General features: G+C 41.2%; 1 protein-coding gene across 1 annotated transcript; it reads right to left on the reverse strand.

Moving 5' to 3' along the window:
* Positions 1 to 21,464: 21,464 nt before the first annotated feature.
* Positions 21,465 to 22,099, reverse strand: LOC126150132 (calmodulin-like). Its single transcript, XM_049915855.1, has one exon. It carries the CDS (start codon positions 22,097 to 22,099, stop codon positions 21,650 to 21,652), a length of 450 nt encoding a protein of 149 aa, XP_049771812.1. The 3' UTR covers positions 21,465 to 21,649.
* Between the last annotated feature and the right edge of the window lie 253 nt (positions 22,100 to 22,352).

The raw sequence follows: 22,352 nt of genomic DNA on the forward strand, positions 1-22,352 counted from the left end.
CCGCAAAAAAGTCCTTTTCCATCAAGACAATGCACCATCACAAACCTCAGCAGTTTTGATCGCAAAATTAATGGAAATACGATTCCAAGTCGTTTCACGTCCCCCCTATTCTCCAGACTTGGCTCCCTTGGACTACTGTTTCTTCCCCAATTTGAAGAAATGGCTGGCGGGACAAAGATTTTATTCAAACGAGAAGGTGATTGCAGCAACTAATAGCTATTTTGCAGACTTGGACAATTCCTATTATTCGGAAGGGATCAACACATTAAAACAGCGTTGGACGAATTCTGGTCTAAAGGGAAACTATGTCGAAAAATAAAAAAAGGTTTACCCCAAAGACGTAAGTAGTTTTTATTTTTGCACGGACGTTTCAAACGCCCCTCCTAGAAGTAAGTTCGGGCGTATATATGGGCGAGACGCATCAATAAGACGACCTGTCAAAAGCCTGAATCACCACCTTTTGCAGTGTAGGCGTGTGGGAAGAGAGTAGCTGGGGTTCTGGAAGGCGCCAGCCGACAGGGATGTGAAGCCTGCCGACTCCAGTGCCGTGCTCAGCTTTGCTAGGTCTCCCGATGGAGCATCCATGGCGCAGACAGCCCGATGGAGGTGGTGCCTTGGGTTTTCGATTGATTTTAAATCCAGGGAGTTTGGTGTCCACTGGAATACGGCAAAATCCTGGTGCGTTTCGAAAAACGTAGGTGAACTGTGTGCTGTGTGACAGTTTCACTGTTCTGCTGGTAGATGTCATTAGGCCGAGTGAAAAACAGACTGCATGTAGGGGTGGACATGGTCCCTAAGGATACACAGGTACTTGTGTTGATCGATTGTGCCTTCCAGAATGACGGCATCACTCGGGGTATACCAGGAAAACACTCCTCAGACCACAACGCTCCCTCCTCTGACCAGGACCCTTCCGACGATTGCTGCAGAGCCGTACACGCTAACGGCCGTCTGTCCAATGGACGTTCAAACTCCAGCCTTAGTCGCCGTGACCAACAGTCAGTATGGGTGCATCAACTAAGTGCCTGATGCATGACCGAGTCGCAGCAGCGTCCGCTGAGGCACTGTTGATAGTGCTCTGGTTCATCTGGATGGTCAGGTATCCAAGTGTTGCACATCTGTCCGCACCTGCATCTTCGCGGCCGTCGTCCACTGCTGCCATCTACGGCTTGTGTTGCATCACAGGTGTGACTCAGCGCCACTTTTGGAGAGCCATTTTGCCTTACACCCTATACCGTAACCACTGTGGCACGCGAACAGGCTCCAAACGTAGGCGTTTCGGAAATGGTTCCATCCTTGGTCAGTGAGCCAATGATCATCCTTCTTTGGGCGTCAGAGAAATCGCATCCTTTCAGTATTACGACAACGACTCCACTGCTTTTCGCGTCCACCTGACAAGCTATATATAAACTACACTGCTAGTCCTGCCATCTGCCGCCTGTGAATGATTATTGCACGTGGTCACATTAATGTGACTGGACCGAGTATATAAATATGACCTAGCGTAAGTTGCATGAGGCTTTTTGCCGATGACGCCGTTGTACTCAAACAGGTCGCAGCCTCAGAAAATAGTAGCGATATGAAGGATGAGCTGCAAAAGATCGACGCAAGACTGGCAGCTGAACCACAACAAAAATAATTGTAACGTACTACACGTAAATAGACAGGAACATCCATAATTGGAGAACTGCACGATTGCGGAACAACCACTGAGAACGTTTACATCCACTGAATATCTGGAAATATTCTTACTGAGCATTTAAAGAAGAAAGGTCACACAACTAATCGCAGCTAAAGTAGATGCCAGAGATTCATAGGATGAAACCTGAGGAAGTGTAGTCCACCCACAAAGGAGGTGGCTCAGAAAACACTTGTTGTACCGATACTTGAAAATGCTCGTCAGTCTGGCATCCGTACCAGAGAGAACTGATGGAGGAAATAGAGGAGATCTAAAAAAGAGCAGCGCGTTCCGTTACAGGTTAACTTAGTGAGCGTGAAAGCATCTCGTCGATTCCCAGCGAACTGCAGTGACAGACGTTACTGCAGAGGTGTTCTGCCCCAAGGTGTAGTTTACGTTAAAATTCCGAGACCGTGCGTTCCAGGAACAATCAACAAATATATTGCTTGCTCCCACGTAAACCTAACGAAAAGGCCATGAAGATACAATTACGGAGACTCGAGTACACTTGAAGGTTTAACAGCAATCATTCTTTCCGCGGAGCATTCGCTACTGTAACAGGAAGGAGGGTAGTGAAACTGGTGCGGAAAGAATCGTACGCAAATGCCATAATGTGGTTGCGATTATAGACACAGATGCAGGTGTTAGTTAGTTACGTGTTCCATTGATCAATAGCACGGAAAAACCGTTATGATGTGGAACGTGTCTAATGCACAAGAAATGCGCACAGGAAACAAGTGTTTCGTTTTTTTTGTTTACATTATAGTTTTATACCTAAATATTTCTATTACCTATCCCATTCCCTTAAATGGCACAAAATCCATATATTATAACTCCCGATTTATTTACTCATATTCATGTCCGAAAGAACATATGCCATCGGTGACCATGCGGCTCGTTAGAATGAAATTACAATGAAATGAACACCCTTAGCTGCTTACAGGCGTTGACATACGTCAACGGGGACAGATGAAAATGTGTGTTCCGACCAGGACCCGAACCCGGGATCTCCTGCTTACATGGCAGACGCTCTATACATCTGAGCCACCGAGGACACAGGCTCACCGGCCACTTGACCATCGTCTTCTCCTATGCGAATGCACTAACAGTGCCCGAACTCTTACAGGAATCGTCAACGCGCCATGAGTAATGAGTATATGGTTTAAATGTTTCTGAGCACTATGCGACTTAACTTCTATGGTTATCAGTCGCCTAGAACTTAGAACTAATTAAATTTAACTAACCTAAGGACACCACACACATCCATGCCCGAGGGAGAATTCGAACCTGCGACCGTAGCGGTCGCTCGGCTCCAGACTGTAGCACCTAGAACCGCACGGCCACTCCGGCCGGCAGTAATGAGTATAATGGGCGGGGGCACTACGAATGTAGTACGTGACAATACGTTGCGAATGTGGGTTTCGCGGGAGGAGTGCCAGAGATAAATCCCTGCAGTCGCGCTATCGCCTGGTTCCTCGGTGGCTCAGATGGATAGAGCGTCTGCCATGTAAGCAGGAGACCCAGGGTTCGAGTCCCGGTCGGGGTACACATTTTCATAAGTCCCCGTTGACGTATGTCAAAGCCTGTAAGCAGCTAAGGGTGTTCATTTCATTGTAATTTCATTCTAACGAGGTGCATGGTCACCAATGCTATCGGTCCTTTCGGACATGTCCGAAAGAACAGATACCATCTTAGTATATAAGGAGGTATGATTTCAATATGTTTCTGAAACTATTACTGCTGTCTGTCAGACATTTTATTTCATCTGGTAATTTATCAAAAAGTTTTATTGCAGCATATTTTGCCCCTTTCTGTGCCAAAGATAGGCTAAGTAAAGGATAGTGTAGGTCTTTCTTTTTTCTGGTACTGTAATCATGAATGTCGCTGTTGATTTTAAACTGGTCTATGTTGTTGAGAAAAAATTTCACTACTGAGTAAATGTGCTGTGAAGCAGTTGTGAGAATTCCTAACCTTTTAAACAGATGTCTACAAGATGTGCGACTATGAAACCCACACATTATTCTAACTACTTTCTTTTGAGCAGTGAATACCTTTTGCCTAAGTGTTGAGTTGCCCCAGAATATTATTCAGTATGACATCAGAGAGTGGAAGTATGCAAAGTATGTTAGCTTACTAATTTCTACATCCTCAAAATTTCCAATTATTCTGATTGCAGACGTTGCTGAACCTAGTCTCTTTAGGAGATCCAAAATATTAATTTTCCAATGAAGATTCTCATCTATAGGTACATCCAAAAACTTAGTATGCTCTATCCTGACTACTGACTTCTTTTGATGTGTTATGTATATTAAAGGAATTATACTTTTTGCAGCAGAAAATTGGATGTACAGAGCAAACCCATTCGCAGGAAACCAATTAATAACTTTGCCAAAGACCTTATTTGTACCATTTTCTATCGGACTTTCTTTTACTGGATTAATAATTATGCTTGTATCATCAGCAACCAGTGTCAGTTTATCATATTGTTTCACATAAGATGGGAGGTCATTCAAATATGTCAAGAACAGGAGGGGACCCATGATCGAACCTTGTGGAACACCTAATGTAATTTTCCCCAATTTAGATGAAGTAGCAAACTCCTTTGAATCACTTGAAGCATATAAAGAGACTTTTTTCTTCCTGTTCTGTAGATATGACTTAAACCACTCAAATACTGTTCTGTTTATACTACAGAATTGTAATTTTGCTAACATAATGTCATGGTTCACACAATGAAATGCTATGGATAAGTCACAGAATATTCCTACTGGTGACATTGTACTATTTAATGGCTCTGAGCACTATGGGACTCAACTGCTGAGGTCATTAGTCCCCTAGAGCTTAGAACTAGTTAAACCTAACTAACCTAGGGACATCACAAACATCCATGCCCGAGGCAGGATTCGAACCTGCGACCGTAGCGGTCTTGCGGTTCCAGACTGCAGCGCCTTTAACCGCACGGCCACTTCGGCCGGCTGTACTATTTAAAGACTCTATTATGTGGACAGTGAAATTGTATATTGCTGTCTCAGTATAACAGCATTTCTGAAATCCGAACTGTGATTTACTTGCTGTCTCAGTATAACAGCATTTCTGAAATCCGAACTGTGATTTACTAAGTTTCTCATCACTGTTGAAATGGCTAACCACTCCTGAGTACATTACTTTCTCGAAGATTTTTGAAAATTGTGTAAACAAAGATACAGGCCAGTACTTATTGACATTTGTGGTTTCCCCTTTTTTGTAGAGCGGCCTGACAATGCCATATTTTAACCTGTCTGAAAAAATACACTGAGTCTGTGATGCATTAAATATATGACTCAAAACATCAGCTGTAATTGCTGCACATTGTTTTAATAACTTGTTAGAGATGTCATCTACTCCAACAGAATATTTATTTTTCAAAGATTTTATAATTTTCCTTATTTCACAAGAGGTTGTTAGATGAAACTTAATCTGACAAAATTTTTTCAAAACTGACTCTTCCGTGTACTGCCTGGCTTTTTCTTTTGAACTATTCTCACTAATTTTTTTCTCCTACACTTAAGAAGTGATTGTTAAATACATTGGCTACCTGTTGAGTAAGATGGTCTCATTCTTTTTAACAGTAATACTACCTACCCCAGTGCTTACATTTCCTGTCTCCCTTCTAACAACATTCCGTATTGATTTGATTTTATTGCTGGAGTTGTTAATTTTTTCTCTAACATAGATATTTCTTGATTTCCTTACAACTTTTCTCAGTATGTTAAAATAATTTTTATAGTGTAAAACTACTTCTGGGTCTTTACTAGTTCTTGCTGTCTCATACAGTTTTCTTTTTCTTTCTGAAGACACTTTAATACCTGTAGTAATCCAAGGTTTCTTTGAAAAGTTTGTGGTGTTACATTTAGTAATTTTCTTTGAAAAACAATGTTCAAAATTGGATGTAAATGTATCAACAAATATGCTGCATTTATCATTAGCATTTGGCTCATTACATACATCTTCCCAGTTTACATTTCCTAAACTTTCTCTGAAGTGATCCAAAGATACCCAGTTGACCACCCTCACACTTTTAGTTAATGGCTTCCGACGTGTACACCCTGTTAGGTTTTGTAAGTTAATCAGTTGTGCATCATGGTCAGATAATCCATTTACCACAGGGAAATCATGTGTTTGTTCTACGTCCTCTTGCTGTAGAAAGCCCGCATCTCGTGGTCGTGCGGTAGCGTTCTCGCTTCCCACGCCCGGGTTCCCGGGTTCGATTCCCGGCGGGGTCAGGGATTTTCTCTTCCTCGTGATGGCTGGGTGTTGTGTGCTGTCCTTAGGTTAGTTAGGTTTAAGTAGTTCTAAGTTCTAGGGGACTGATGACCATAGATGTTAAGTCCCATAGTGCTCAGAGCCATTTTTTGCTGTAAAAATACGTCATCTGTTAGAGTAATACTGTCCTGAGCTATATGTGTAGGGAAATTGATCACTGATTCTAAGTTATATGTTGTTAACAACACTTCTAGTTCACTTTTCCTGTCAGAATTGCTGGGAAAGTTAACATTGAAAACACCACAGATTAATAACTTCTTCTTTTTGTCTGACAGATAGCATAATAGGGAGTCAAACTTTTTTTATAAATAGCTTCCAATCTCCTGGTGGAGACCTGTACACTGTTGCTAATATCAACACAAAATTATCTAGCAGACGTTCACATACACAAACCTCAAAGTGCTGATCAACACAAAATTTGCTTACTTGAACAGTTCTGTATTTATACCCTTGTTTTATAAAAATGGCAACTCCTTTATCCATACTAGATCTACAAGTGTAAGATGCTAAATTATACCCATTTATACTAACATTTTCCATTCCCACAGCTACATGGTGCTCAGACAGACGAAGTATATCAATCTCATTCTAATTTTTGAGATCATCTAAACACATTACCAGCTCATCTACTTTATTATTTATTTCCCTGATATTTTGGTGAAGTAAGTTGATACCACCCTTAGCTTTATCTCTATTTACTCTGCATTAAGTTTCTTTTTTTCTATTTTCCTTGGTTGTCTGTCTGGAATTTGGCTTTACCTAAAAAACCTTTCTGCCTGGTCCCAATAACCACAGAGATCACCCCTTGTGTGACTGTGGCGCCCCCCTTACAATATCTGCTAATAGAGAAATTAACTTATCTTTCTCCTTCCTATTAAGGTGCAGGCCGTGTGTAGTGTAACCCCACCTACCAATAGCATCAACTGGAACACCACTCATGTGAGAATTTGCCGGTGTCTGGAGCATCCCGTTCAGCTCAGTGTTAACACGCCTTACAGCAGTGTTTACCCATGGCTGATCATGGCGCTGAAAGACCTCCACCAACCCCACATTCGTGTGCCCTCTTCCTGATCCTATTTTATCCAGGTCACTGCTAATACATCTTGGAGTCATAGCCAGGGTGTTTACTGCTCCCCTGACTATAATTACCAGTGAACGGCGTTACTTGGTTGTGCTGAAATGCTAACCGATTGCAACTCCAAGTAAGTTGTTGTTGTTGTTGTGGTCTTCAGTCCTGAGACTGGTTTGATGCAGCTCTCCATGCTACTCTATCCTGTGCAAGCCTCTTCATCTCCCAGTACCTACCGCAACCTACATCCTTCTGAATCTGCTTAGTGTATTCAGCTCTTGGTCTCCCTCTACGATTTTTACCCTCCACGCTACCCTCCAATGCTAAATTGGTGATCCCTTGCAGCCTCAGAACATGTCCTACCAACCGATCCCTTCTTCTAGTCAAGTTGTGCCACAAATTACACTTCTCCCCAATCGTATTCAGTACCTCCTCATTAGTTATGTGATCTACCCATCTAATCTTCAGCATTCTTCTGCAGCACCACATTTCAAAAGCTTCTATTCTCTTCTTGTCCAAACTATTTATCGTGCATGTTTCACTTCCATACATGGCTACACTCCATACAAATACTTTCAGAAATGACTTCCTGACACTTAAATCTATACTCGATGTTAACAAATTTCTCTTCTTCAGGAACGCTTTCCTTGCCATTGCCAGTCTACATTATATATCCTCTCTACTTCGACCATCATCAGTTATTTTGCTCCCCAAATAGTAAAACTCCTTTACTACTTTAAGTGTCTCATTTACTAATCGAATTCCCTCAGCATCACCCGACTAATTCGACCACATTCCATTATCCTCGTTTTGCTTTTGTTGGGGTTCATCTTATATCCTCCTTTCAAGACACTGTCCATTCCGTTCAACTGCTCTTCCAAGTCCTTTGCTGTCTCTGACAGAATTACAATGTCATCGGCGAACCTCAAGGTTTTTATTTCTTCTCCATGGATTTTCATACCTACTCCGAATTTTTCTTTTGTTTCCTTCACTGCTTGCTCAATATACAGATTGAATAAAATCGGGGATAGGCTACAGCCCTGTCTCACTCCCTTCCCAACCACTGCTTCCCTTTCATCCCCCTCGATTCTTATAACTGCCATCCGGTTTCTGTACAAATTGTAAATAGCCTTTCGCTCCATGTATTTTACCCCTGCCACCTGCAGAATTTGAAAGAGAGTATTCCAGTCAACGTTTTCAAAAGTTTTCTCTAAGTCTACAAATGCTAGAAAGGTAAGTTTGCCCTTCCTTAATCTAGCTTCTAAGATGAGTCGTAAGGTCAGTATTGCCTCACGTGTTCCAACATTCCTACGGAATCCAAACTGATCTTCCCTGAGGTCAGCTTCTACTAGTTTTTCCATTCTTCTGTAAGGAATTCGCGTTAGTATTTTGCAACTGTGACTTATTACACTGATAGTTCGGTAATTTTGACAATTGTCAACACCTGCTTTCTTTGGGATTGGAATTATTATATTCTTCTTGAAGTCGGAGGGTATTTCGCCTGTTTCATACATCTTGCTCAACAGATGGTAGAGTTTTGTCAGGGCTGGCTCTCCCAAGGCCGTCAGTAGTTCCAATGGAATGTTGTCTACTCCGGGGGCCTTGTTTCGACTCAGGTCTTTCAGTGCTCTGTCAAACTCTTCACGCAGTATCGTATCTCCCATTTCATATTCATCTACATCCTCCTCCATTTCCATAACATTGTCCTCAAGTACATCGCCCTTGTATAGACCTTCTATATACTCCTTCCACCTTTCTGCTTTCCCTTCTTTGCTTAGAACTGGGTTTCCATCTGTGCTCTTGATGTTCATACAAGTGTTTCTCTTATCGCCAAAGGCCTCTTTAATTTTCCTGTAGGCAGTACCTTCATAGGTCTGCAGTTGTAAAGATCCGTATTGTAAATTGGTTTCATCCCCTCCCAGTGTGAGGTTAACACTGCATAACGATACAGATTATTTCTGCTGTGCTTTCTCTTTCCTTTTTTCTCCTTCAATTTCGTGACACATTAGTTATTTACAGACGAGTGCTGTAAATTTATTACTTTGCACTACAAATTATCTGTTAAAGTCGTGCAGGGGTCGTGACTGTAATTACTATTTTCACTTTTTCTGAAGCTGTATGTTCTTGCGTTTATGAAAATATCTTTAAATTATTTTTCCGTGAAGAGAGTAATGTGAAGTTGTAAATTTGTATGAAAACTGCCAATTGACGTACACAGAATATTTTTAAAGAATAATGTAAAACAAGATATGTTGAGCGCTATAGAAAGAAATCGAGAAACTTACCTGTGTTTTGTAACCCAAAACGCTTGGTATTACATGGCCGTATATCATCTGGTGTGTTTGAAAAAAAGCGTTTGAAGAACAATTACGAAATTATGAAAATGCGATGTTCTGCTTTGTTTCTCACAGTCAGCTTAAAACGGAATACGCGTAAACGGCAACAGTGCGAAATTATAGACTTTTTCCGGCATCGACGAATCAGAACCAGAATGGCAGAGCATTTAAAACATTAACCAGTTTGTTTCCTGATGCTAATCATGAATTTACGCATTTCTCACCATCTGTCTACTGACGCTGACCTGAGAGCTTTACCATTACAGCAAGACCCTAGTGATACTCGTTAGAAGTCTTTTCTCCTCATTATTTGCGTTTGATGAGCACAAGGTTTAATATACATAAATGAGACGCGTTACTGAGCAACATAAATCATCAACAATATAAACGAGGTCTAGGGGACAGTAACTTCATTCGTTTACTTCAATTTCTTCCTAAAACACTGGTCATCGTATGGTTGTTCGGAGTGACAGACAAAACCTAAAATTATACTGCTCAGACCATGACGCCAACATGCATTTTACATCGTATTCAAAAGAAGAAAAAAAACCTGTCATACAATCTCATCCTATAACAAAATCTAAAGTCAATTTTAAATTATCTGCAAGGTTACAGACGTAGTATCATTGGCCATGTATGTTAACAGATGCAACTTTCACAGCAAATATGCAAAACACACCCCGTGATTTAATTTGCAGAGTGAGCCAAAATTTAAACATTTAAATAAAACGTATAATATGCAAAAATTGCGGCGTCGTGATACATTCACCTAACAGGGCATTTCGGTGTTGCCAGCGTTCTCACATCCTGTTTTATTACGCTGGATAACTTTCTCGACTCTTGCAGTAAAAGTAAACCTCTGGCCTGAAGGAAACGATTTGTATAATGTTTTAAATGCCCTGTCTTCTTGGTTCTGATCCGTAGATGTCGTAAACAGTATATACCTTCACGCCGTTGCCGTTTACAGGTTTTCCTGTTAAAGCTGACTGTGAGAAACAAAGGAGAGCAGCATATTTTCATAATATTTTTATTTTCTTTCTTTAAACGACTTTTTTTCAAACTTATGACATGATAACCAATCTATGTAATACGAAGTGTTTTTGAATACACAAAACAGTTAAATTTCTACGACTATTTCTGAAATATTAAATATAACGGACGCGCCTTTCCTGGCCGAGCACGCGCACAGAGCGTCAATATCCATGTGACGTTTTGTCAAAAAAAAAAATGGTTCAAATGGCTCTGAGCACTATGGGACTCAACATCTTAGGTCATAAGTCCTCTAGAACTTAGAACTACTTAAACCTAACTAACCTAAGGACATCACACACACCCATGCCCGAGGCAGGATTCGAACCTGCGACCGTAGCTGTCCTGCGGTTCCGGACTGCAGCGCCAGAACCGCTAGACCACCGCGGCCGGCTGACGTTTTGTCACTCCGGTGTCAAAAATCCACTGCCGTGTTACTGAGCATAACTGTGTCGCAAGCCGGTGTAAAGTAACTATGGTATTATGACGGTGACATGTTATGTGATTTCGGTGTGCACCACAGATAAATAATTAAAGTGTCGCGTTGCTCATTAGTTGAAACTTTATTGGGTTGGGGTTACCACAACCATAGATGGAAGCATAACAGACCAAAGACATTACTGGCTAGGAACTAAACATCTATGGTCCATAGAACGCTAACACGACAGTATTGGCGAGCCCCTGCAACACAGTTACTACTGGAAACCCAGATGTGCGACCAGCCGAAAAACAGGCAACCGCAGGGAAGCCGTACTGCACTCAGCACGCAAACCAGCCACACACACCCCCTACACCATCCGTGAGCCGATCTATGACCGATCGCCCACTAACCTACAACGACCTTGAACTGTTGCAGGGACGCAGCAACTGCAGGAAGCGCCGCAACAAGCTCCAGCAACTACAAAGGTAACGATGCACGATACCTCGAACTAACATAACCGCACCTTGCATGCTCTGTCGCAGCTAGCAAGCCGCTACTGCCCTTACTACCCGTCCTACTGTCGCAGAGGTTTTTTTCCCTTGGCTCTTGCCTTGGCACTTTTTTTCCTCTGCCCTTACAACCGCTACCCTTCAATCGTTTTCGACCACTTCTATCTCCTGATGGACCATGTTAATGAGTAATCTTACCCAGACGCATGGATAACATCACAGCTCGCATCCTGTGACGCCTGATTCAAAACTAACATGTTTACGGAGGTGACAGTAGAACTTTTGGTTTGGTCACCACGTTGGTGTGGGCGTGGAGGGGCCCCATCCTTCTCGAGGGTTGGGGTTGTTTGGGGAAGGAGACCAGACAGCGAGGTCATCGGTCTCATCGGATTAGGGAAGGACGGGGAAGGAAGTTGGCCGTGCCCTTTGAAAGGAACCATCCCGCCATTTGCCTGGAGGGATTTAGGGAAATCACGGAAAACCTAAATCAGGATGGCCAGATGCGGGATTGAACCGTCGTCCTCCCGAATGCGTGTCCAGTGTCTAACCACTGCGCCACCTCGCTCGGAGTTGAAACTTTATTCGGCACCTTAATCTTATAAACTATAATGTGCAGACCACTAAGCTGCGTGAACGCTGCAAGTGTATTGTTTTGATTGTAGAGAGCACAGTCTGTTTGGTGCGTATCGCACTAAAACAGAAATACGCTAACGTATTTCCTGGTCGTAACCTGATATTAAGAACTTTAATTTTGCATGTACGGTGCAACGATCGCCGCGCGACTGGTGTGAGTTTACGATGACTGTTGTTCACACTACGGATTGTTTGATACGCGCCGCGGACTGTTAAAAAAAGTTACAAATATATTGATGTTCTTTCTTACTGTAGACGGTCGTACTGTGAACTGTGCTGAGCTGCAAGCGAGTGGAAATCCATAAATCTGAACCCCTTTTAATATGTCTCAAACAGAGATTTATTTAAATCTCTTTAATGCAATTATTCAGGCTTTCCCGACGACCTGTTGTCATATTGAACAGTCGCTTTTCTGCCGGCAATTCGCGTTTTTCTAGCACGGTATTTCAACTTCGTGACTCTCAGACTTCTTCAGGTGCTGTTTGATACTGATTTCAGTATGGAACGAGCCCGGCATTTATGCCAGTGTTGTGCTGATTGATGTTTACAATTTAACTGAAGTATTAAGGATAATATCCCAAATATTTATGTAATGTTCGTGTTACTATCAAAAAGACGCTTCCTTGTGGCATTTGCTCTCTGAAGCTCGGCAAAGTTAATTTTATGCTGCCCGACGTCCCACTGCTAAGTTCATCGTAGGCCATAACTCCGAAAGAGATTACACTCCTTGAAATTGAACTTTCGGAAAATATCTATGCAATGACATCACTTTGGACTGGAATCTGGTAGTATTATCTGTTCAAGGAAAATATCAAAAAGGAGGAAAACCGTTCTGAGACGAATACAAATTATGCCAGAAAAGTTGTAACAATACGTCCATCCGCCTGAACGTTTATTCCGATGTGCTACATGTCAGGATTCATGTACACAGTACCATTTGAAACAAAATCGTAGTTTCCTTTTCAAATTAAACACCGATGTAATTTTCAAAACTCTTCTTATACTGCATGAATTAGCGCTCGTATTGACTTATTTTGACTTTATTTTGACTTTATCAATAACTTGGTTTTTAGGATTCCAAAAATTCACATGATGGCTGAATTCCAACAATACATTCAATTATCTTCATACCAAATTCAGTACACGTTCATCTAATTAGATAATTAACATCAGAATGAGTTATTTCGTTTTTTCCATTGCTCCTTCGCAAAGGCCAGAGACAAGCGCTGCATTCCACAGACCGCATAGCTTCTCTCTCGCAGTCAAATCAAAGATTTTCCGTTACGCCACATTTTTCGGTTAAATATTGTCGTGCTACTGTGTGCTAGTTATATCGTGTAAAAAAGTTCCACAGCATCTCTGGGATTTCATTTAGTCACACTTCACGTTATACTGTGTAAAATGTTCCACGGCATCTCAGGTATTTCATTTATTCGCACCTCGGAATTAAAGAAAGAAAAGTTGAGATGCGGTGCAACAGTATGACTAGTGACGGTTAACAAACATTATGACGTCGGGTCATGCGTCAATTGAATGAAGCGTGTGATATTCGTTGCTGCGAGCAGACGCGCTAAATGTGATACTTCTACAAATACCGCGCATTTTTGCTGCAGCGGCAACGATATGGAGGAAAACCAAGACGACAGTAACCAATGGACTTGAACGTTCAAGTGTTATAGGAGCGACGACGCGGACGTCCAAGACTTGCCGACAGCACCGGATAAGTGGTGACTAACTTTTAAAAATATAGCTGAAAAGCTCATCGGTAATTTCCAATAATGATTGCCTATCGAAGTCGCGCTGTCCAAACGATACATATCGTACATGCGCTCCCAAATCGGTCATGTGACTCTGGTGGCGGGCGTTATAAGTATGTTTATGGTGGTCGCTACAGCAACGACAAAAGAAGAGCGTTGCAAAGGAGACGACTTACTCGTGGTCGGTGGTGTTATCATGTGAAAGTTCATTACGGTCGTCTGGATGGATAATTTGGAAAAGTGGAACCATGTATTCTTCCTGATACTCGTTCGTTTTCCTCGCTGCCCGCAATGAAATTGTAACGGTTTTTCAGCATCGAAACTGTTCTTACTAAGTTTTACACCATTCGCACCACCACAGTCTATACAGTTCCTTCTTTCCTCGTCCGGTAGTACTCCATATGTGAGACCAAAAGTCGAACAATTTTCTATGCTGGATAAACATGGAATTAGTTTTTTCCATGTGAGAGAATCCGCCGAAGAAACGTCAAGAACACCAGATATCCCACTCATTAACGTCATAAATCGTCTGGGATTCCCTAGCAACTCACAAATAATTCGCGGAGGTACGTAATTTAGAGCAACTAAGGTAACGACGGAAAACATATAAAAATGACGATCACAAATAACTGATCATAAGCCCACCACCAGAGTCGCATGATCGATTTACGTTCGATATGTATCGTTTGGACACTGCGACTTCGATAGGCAACCATTCTTGGAAATTACCAGCTCATTACTCGCGAACTGCTTCTCTAAATGATGCCGTAAAGACTTTTTGCGTAAGCAATGGTAGTTTCTCATTGTCACTGATTTAGCGTAACTGCAAATATCACATTGAACTGCACTTTTTTGTTTTTTGTTTCCAGTGACATTCAGAATTATACGTAAAATTTCTATCGTTCATTAAACCACAACTTACTATTAACAATATTATTACGCCTGTCCTTACTGCAAATAACGACTATTATAATTAGTGAGACCAAAGTTATTCTGTCTTTATTTTTCAATAGTTTTTAATCGTTTATGCATTGTATTTGTGTTTTTTTCCTATTGTTACTTTTTTATTTTCTTGCGTGAATTCTCATGTGGATTGTTATGTGTTGAGCAGTTGTGCAGTGTCCTCCCATTACATTTGCATACAGTAGCCCACCAAGACTTGTTCAGGGTGTTTGGTGAAATATTTTATTAGGGAGAAACTTTGTTTTTGACAGAAGCGTGAATACTCATAATGTTATAGTTTTATCAACCTTGCTTGCTTGTGTGACAGTAATATTCAGTTAACCCTGGGGAAAATTAGTCTTTGTTTCAGTTACCTCCAAACTTATATATTTTCCATTAATAAGTGAGAAATCAGGGAAGACGTATCAGGCATCCTGCACATTTACTGGGTGAACACGGTTATGTCTAGTTACAATAATATTTTAATATTAGAGAGAGTTCCGTTTCGTCACACCTGGCTGCAATTACAACCAATCTGACAGACGATGAATCTTTTTTACGGAATAATGTATACTGCAACAGTTACTTGTTACTAACATGTTATTAGCACGACGCGTTTCGGCACCATTCTGCAATCAGGTGCATTTACAGTTACTTTTAAATTGCTATTAATATGAAGTGAGGTTAGTTACCTTTGCTGTACGGGCCAGTGAGGTTATGTGTCGAAAACATCACTGGCACACATAGAAAACGAAAATAACCTCACATCATATTAATTACAAAAGCAGTTGTAAATACACCTGATGATGGCAGCATGCTGACGAAACGAAAATATTGCCGACCGGTGTGGCCGAGCGGTTCTAGGCGCTTCAGTCTGGAACCACGCGACCGCTACGGTCGCAGGTTCGAATCCTGCCTCGGGCATGGATGCGTGTGATGTTATTAGGTTGTTAGGTTTAAGTAGTTCTGAGTTCTAGGGGACTGATGACCTCAGATGTTTAGTCCTTTAGTGCCCAGAGCCATTTGAACCAATAAAATATTAGTGACGGGTAAGTGACTGTTGCACTATATACAGGGTGAGTCACTTAACTTTACCGCTGGATATATTTCGTAAACCACATCAAATACTGACGAACCGATTCCACAGACCGAACATGAGGAGAGGGGCTAGTGTAATTGGTTAATACAAACCATACAAAAATGCATGGAAGTACTTTTTTTAGCAAAAACCTACGTTTTTTTAAATGGATCCCCGTTAGTTTTGTTAGCACATCTGAACATATAAACAAATACGTAATCAGTGCCGTTTGTTGCATTGTAAAATGTTAATTACATCCGGAAATACTGTAACCTAAAGTTGACACTTGAGTACCACTCCTCCGCTGTTCGATCATGTGTATCGGAGAGCACCGAATTAGGTAGGGATCCAAAGGGAACGGTGATGGACCTTAGGTACAGAAGAGACTGGAACAGCACATTACGTCCACATGCTAACACCTTATTATTGGTCTTTTTCACTGACGCACATGTACATTACCATGAGGGGTGAGGTACACGTACACACGTGGTTTCCGTTTTCAATTACGGAGTGGAATAGAGTGTGTCCCGACATGTCAGGCCAATAGATGTTCAATGTGGTGGCCATCATTTGCTGCACACGATTGCAATCTCTGGCGTAATGAATGTCGTACACGCCGCAGTACATCTGGTGTAATGTCGCCGCAGGCTGCCATAATACGTTGTTTCATTGGCGTTGTAGGCACATCACGGTACACATTCTCCTTTAACGTACCCCATAGAAATAAGTCCAGAGGTGTAAGACCAGGAGAACGGGCTGGCCAATTTATGCGTCCTCCACGTCCTACGAAACGCCCGTCGAACATCCTGTCAAGGGTCAGCCTAGTGTTAATTGCGGAATGTGCAGGTGCACCATCATGCTGATACCACATACGTCGACGCGTTTCCATTGCGACATTTTCGAGCAACGTTGGCAGATCATTCTGTAGAAACGCGATGTATGTTGCAGTGCTCTCCGATACACATGATCGAACTGCGGAGGAGTGGTACTCAAGCGTCAACTTTAGGTTACAATATCTCCGGATGTAATTAACATTTTACAATGCAACAAACGGCACTGATTACGTATTTGTTTATATGTTCAGATGTGCTAACAAAACTAACGGGGCTCCATTTAAAAAAACGTAGGTTTGTGTTAAAAAACATACTTCCGTGCATTTTTGTGTGGTTTGTATTAAATAATCACACTAGCCCCTCTCCTCACGTTCGGTCAGTGGAATCGGTTCGTCAGTATTTGATGTGGTTTACGAAAAATATCCAGCGCTAACGTTAGGTGACTCACCCTGTATATAATCTCCATATAACACGGATACGTTGAAGTTAAAGATAAATATTGTGTCTGGTAAGCTCATCATGGCTCTTTAGCAGTGTTCGCTTTTCCACTTGACTGCGTAGTCGGCAGCTGGAAATTGCGTACAGCAGAGGAGGAGTCACACAGCGGGCAGCACGTCCAGCGGCGGAATTCCGGGCGCCACCTCCCCCCCCCCCATCCCCTCACAATATCGAACGGCCGCGCCTACCTCCTCCTTCTCCTCCCCCCCCCCCACCCTCCTCCACACTGGCACCACTGCTATGCAGCCGCGTCCGCAATATTGCCGACACTGTTCCTGTCAAGGTCACAATGCCATGCGGCGCGGCTCGAGGCCTCCCGCTCCCTCTCGCTTTGTCTTCTGTCCTCCGGTCTGACTCGACAAAGCTCAGCACGATGCAGAGATCTCTTGCAGTCAGGCACCATCGAAAATCACACCGATCCTTCCGCCCCACAGTTTTTTTTTTTCCTGGTTCCTCCGTCTTCTGACTTGTCCGATGAGGCCTGCCACGATCTCCTCTGTTGTCAAATGATACTATGTGGTTCCAGATTAGATTAGATTAGATTAATTTTTCATTCCATAGACCCATAAAAGAGGGAATCCTCCTGGGTGTGGAACATGTCAGATAAACACATTACAAAAATGTAATTAGAAAAACTTGATTTTCATTCATTTTATTGATCCTCAGTCAATAAACAGTAAAATTATCTACATGAATAAAATTTAAACTTCTAATATTTACAGGTTTAATTCTTACATCTGCTTTCATTAAATCCATCATTCAGACATTTGCTAGTTTCTTGGCTGTTACAACCAAGTATTGTCAAAAATTAAAGTAAATTATTCATTTAAGTTATCCTCAATTAAGAACAGTAAGATTATGTACAAGATTTAAAATTGAACTTCCACTACTTACAGACTTCAGACTTACATCTGCTTTCCGTACATCCATCATTTACACAATAGATAGTTACTTGGCTGTTACAACCAAGTATTGTCAAAACTTAAAGTATAACAAATTTCCATTAAAATGGTCTACTGCACTTGTTGAGCAACTCATGTATGGAATAGAAGGAATTGGCAACGAAAAATTCTTTTAAATTATGTTTAAATTGTCTGTTGTCTGAAACTAAACACTTCATGGTTGATGGTAACTTATTGAAAATATCCATTGCTGAATACTGGACTCCTTTGTAGGCAAGAGTATGTGATTTTAAATCTTTATGTATATTGTTCTTATTCCTAGTATTGATACTGTGTACTAAGCAGTTAGTTTGAAAATGATATGTATTATTTACAACAAACTTCATTAAGGAATAAATATACTGAGAAGCTGTGGTTAATATGCCCGATTCTTTGAATAGGTTTCGACATGATGTTCTTGGATTTACACTACTCATTACTCTTATTATACGCTTCTGCACTCTAAACTTTTTTTCTTTGTTCGTGGAGTTACTCCAAAATATGATACCATATGACATATTGGAGAGAAAATATGCAAAATATGCCAGTTTTTTTATATTTATATCTCCTATGTCTGACATCATTCGCATGCAAACACAGACTTGTTTAGGCGCTTTAGCAGTTCGTTAGTATGTTGCTCCCAACTGAATTTATTATCAAACTGTAAGCCCAAGAATTTTACACTCTCAACTTCTCCTGTTTCCATGTCGTTATATTTTGTACACACATCAGAAGGATATCTCTTGGAAGTTCAGAACTGCATATAGTGGGTCTTTTCAAAGTTTAATGACAGTGAATTGGCTATGAACCACTTATTAATGTCAGTAAAAATTTGATTAGCTGACATTTTAAGGTCTTAAACATCTATGATATGCGTGTATAATACTGAAACGGTAAATGAAATTTTTACCAAGTCCGGGATTCGAACCCAGACTGCTTTCACCTAAGGCAAATGTTCTAACCACTACACCATCCTATCACAGTGGCTTTCCACAATTACATGGATTATCCTAGCTGAGGAAGGAGGCATATAGGGTAGTTCTTGTATTTGAACACAGCCAGTCTGTCATGGTGGCGTAGTGGTTAGCGTATCTTCCTAGTGAGCAAGTGACCCAGGTTCGTAATTCCAGCCTTGGTAGAAATTTTCGTTCGTCAGTTTCTCTCTTCTGCCTCAGAGTAGCACTCACTTCTAAAGTAGTCAATTACTTCATTGAATATTCTGTATGTTTCACTCTTTACCTTTACAGAACTGTGGGGTCTTAAGTGAAATGCAGCCAGAAGACAGCATACATAGATATCAAGAAATGGCAGGAGATTGTGGTCTGCCATGGAAGAGGAGAAGGCTAGATACAAGGGCAAGAATGGAGACAAGAGGTTTAGTAGACCGCAGAGTGTCTTCGTTTTAGAAAGCAACTTCGCTTCAGGTCCAAATGTGTGAATTGGGGACTAGATGTTTGTTTCAAAATGTAATGAATAAATAATGGACCATTTAATTAACTAAACCCATCAAAGAAAAGATAAAAATGTATAAAAGGTATATGTCTTCAGCCTTCATTCTTGGTCTTACTGGCAGTCTTTAGTACCATGGTGCTCATTCGCTGGTGTCTCCACGCATCATATTAATTATAAAATATTTTAATTTTGTTTTCAAAAACTCTTAAAATCGTTTAAGAAACTTTTTGGTAGCCACGTTAGCTGATGGCAGTTCCTTTATTAAAAGATCACAAACCAGTTTCGCGATAATTTAATTGCATCCTCAGGTGTATACATCTAACTAATTTAATATTGGTTCGTTAAAATACACAGCCTCTTAACGTTCGGACGGTGTTAGAAATTCAAGAACCGCCTAAATTGGATGTTAAGTTAGTTATACGAATAAACTTGAGGATGCAGTGAAATCATTGCAAAACCAGTTATGTGTGAGTCTGTAATAAAGTAACTGCTAACAGCTAACGCGTGTCCCAAAACGATTTTGAAGATTTTAATAGGTTTTTTAAGAATCTTTTAAAATATTTTATAGTGAATCTTAGTTGTGGATGTACAAGCTGTAAAATCATATGCATAGTATTCATTAGTCTTTTTCATATTTCCCTTTCCTGGATGATTCTTCAAAGAACTTTTCCATCTTTTATCTTTTTTAAACAGATCATAGTTCTCTCTATCAATATTAATTAATCAAATACACTACTGCATCCGTTGGAGTACAGAGAAAATAGTGCTCCACACCGAGCTTTAACATTACAAAATATCTGAGACGTATGTGTGCATCATTACATTCCTAGGATCTACATACAATTTTTAAAATTTTTTGCTGAAGCCCGAGTTTTGCAGCACTGGATACACGATTAAGATTGCAGTAGTAGATTCGCGAAGAAATAGTGTTCGTTATCAAAGGCAACTAGGATTCGATTTAAAAATTTTACGTGCCATGAATCGCGGCCACGAAAAGTTAATAACTTTTGACGGATTCACTTAATTTTCTGCATGTTCCAGTAACACCATCCCTCAAACTCTTCGCTCCTCTTCTTTTAAGATTATCCGCCTCTCCGGGTTCACTTCTGTACAGTACTTTACCCCATACTAACATTCATAGAAATGTTATTTTATCCATGTGGGATTTTGTTGAACGTCATGACCTCTAAGAACCGTTAGTGCATAACGCAGCCTATCACAGACACTTCCAGAAAGCTTTATTTTGATGTATTTAGCGGTTTCTGACTGAAATGCTCCTCTACAGATGGCTAACTTGTTTAATTACAGTAATCAAGGAGCGGATAGCATGCTACTAACAAACACATTAATGTAATTAAAATACTTAGCCACCTGTAATAGATCATTATAGCTTGAAACAGGTATTGGCATGGAAATAAAGCTTCTTAGAAGTGTTTGTGGCTGGCTGCGTTCTTCACCAACACTTGTCATAAATTTCTTCCTTCAGTAAAAGCGTATGTGTGATACTAGCATTCTTTTGGCAAGGTTTACTCGCATTGCTGTGCTACTCTGCTTCTAATACCGCATAACTAATTCGTCATGCACTATTTTCATTCAAAGGTAACAGAATGAAACTACATGGTTCCACAGACCTTTACAAGTCTCAAACATCTATGATATGAGTATACAGACTGAAGCGACAAAAGAAATTTTTGGCCAACGCCGGGATTTTTTTTCTGCCTAGAATAATTACTACTCTGTACATGCTTCGGAAGGAAGGCCGCACAGGAAAATGTAGGAGACCTAATCGATAAGAAGTAGTTGGGACCGGACGGGCCGGGCCGAAACTGAAAAACGAAGACTGTCTTTCTGACCTGAAAATAGGTTCACAACGCAGGAAATATGCACTCCTCTAAGTGTAACATTACACATTATGATTAACAAACCTCATAGTTAAGTAGGTGACGTGATAAGGGGGGTAAAGGTCGAGGGCAAGTTTTTTTTACAAAAATTTAGTTTCAATCGTTGGTTTATCACTTCATCACACGACGATTTAAATACGCGAGTTCTTCTACTCAGTTCATTGTTTCATGGTGTATCATTTGTTCATAATGGAAAGCAGAAATGCAGTGTTTTTATCTCTGTAAAGCGTCCCGAAAAACCCACCCCTCCCGCATCACAATGCCGGCACTTCACTTGGATGTCATCATTGTGACGAACTCCTCGTAGTTGACCTGCCCGTCACCGTCGATTTCCGCTTCTCTGGTCATCTCGTCGACTTCTTCATTGGTGAGCTTCTCGCTCAGGTTGGTCATCACGTGTCGCAGTTCAGTGGCACTGATGAAGCCGTTTCCGTCCTTGTGGAACACGCGGAATGCTTCTCTGACTTCTTCCTCGTTGTCCGTATCCTTCATTTTGCGCGCCAACATGGTGAGAAATTCTGGAAAGTCGAGTGTACCGGTGTCATCAGAGTCCACTTCGTTTATCATATCTTGGAGTTCTGCTTCTGTTGGATTCTGCCCGTGGAAACGAATGACAGTTCCCAATTCCTTGGTTGTAACAGTGCCGTCACCATCCTTGTCGAACAGAGAGAAGGCTTCATTTAAATCTGCGATCTGCTCGTCGGTAAGCTGATCCTCCATGGCTGAGTCGTCGCTGTTCTGGCTAACATACGTCTACACTGCCCGGATGCAAGATTCGAACCCAGGTCACCTTCTCCTTAGGCAAATGTGCTAACCACTACACCATTCTGACACAGCGGCTTCGCACAACTACATGGACTATCGTAGCGGACGAGGGAGGCATGCTAGGGTAGATCGTGTGATAGCACTAAGCCACTGTACCACGGCGGTGTAGTGATTATAATTGGCGATACGGTTCTTAATTTTTGCGCCA

The sequence above is a fragment of the Schistocerca cancellata genome, chromosome 2 (genome assembly GCF_023864275.1).
Source record: "Schistocerca cancellata isolate TAMUIC-IGC-003103 chromosome 2, iqSchCanc2.1, whole genome shotgun sequence".
In the NCBI taxonomy this organism is placed as follows: Eukaryota; Metazoa; Arthropoda; class Insecta; order Orthoptera; family Acrididae; genus Schistocerca; species Schistocerca cancellata.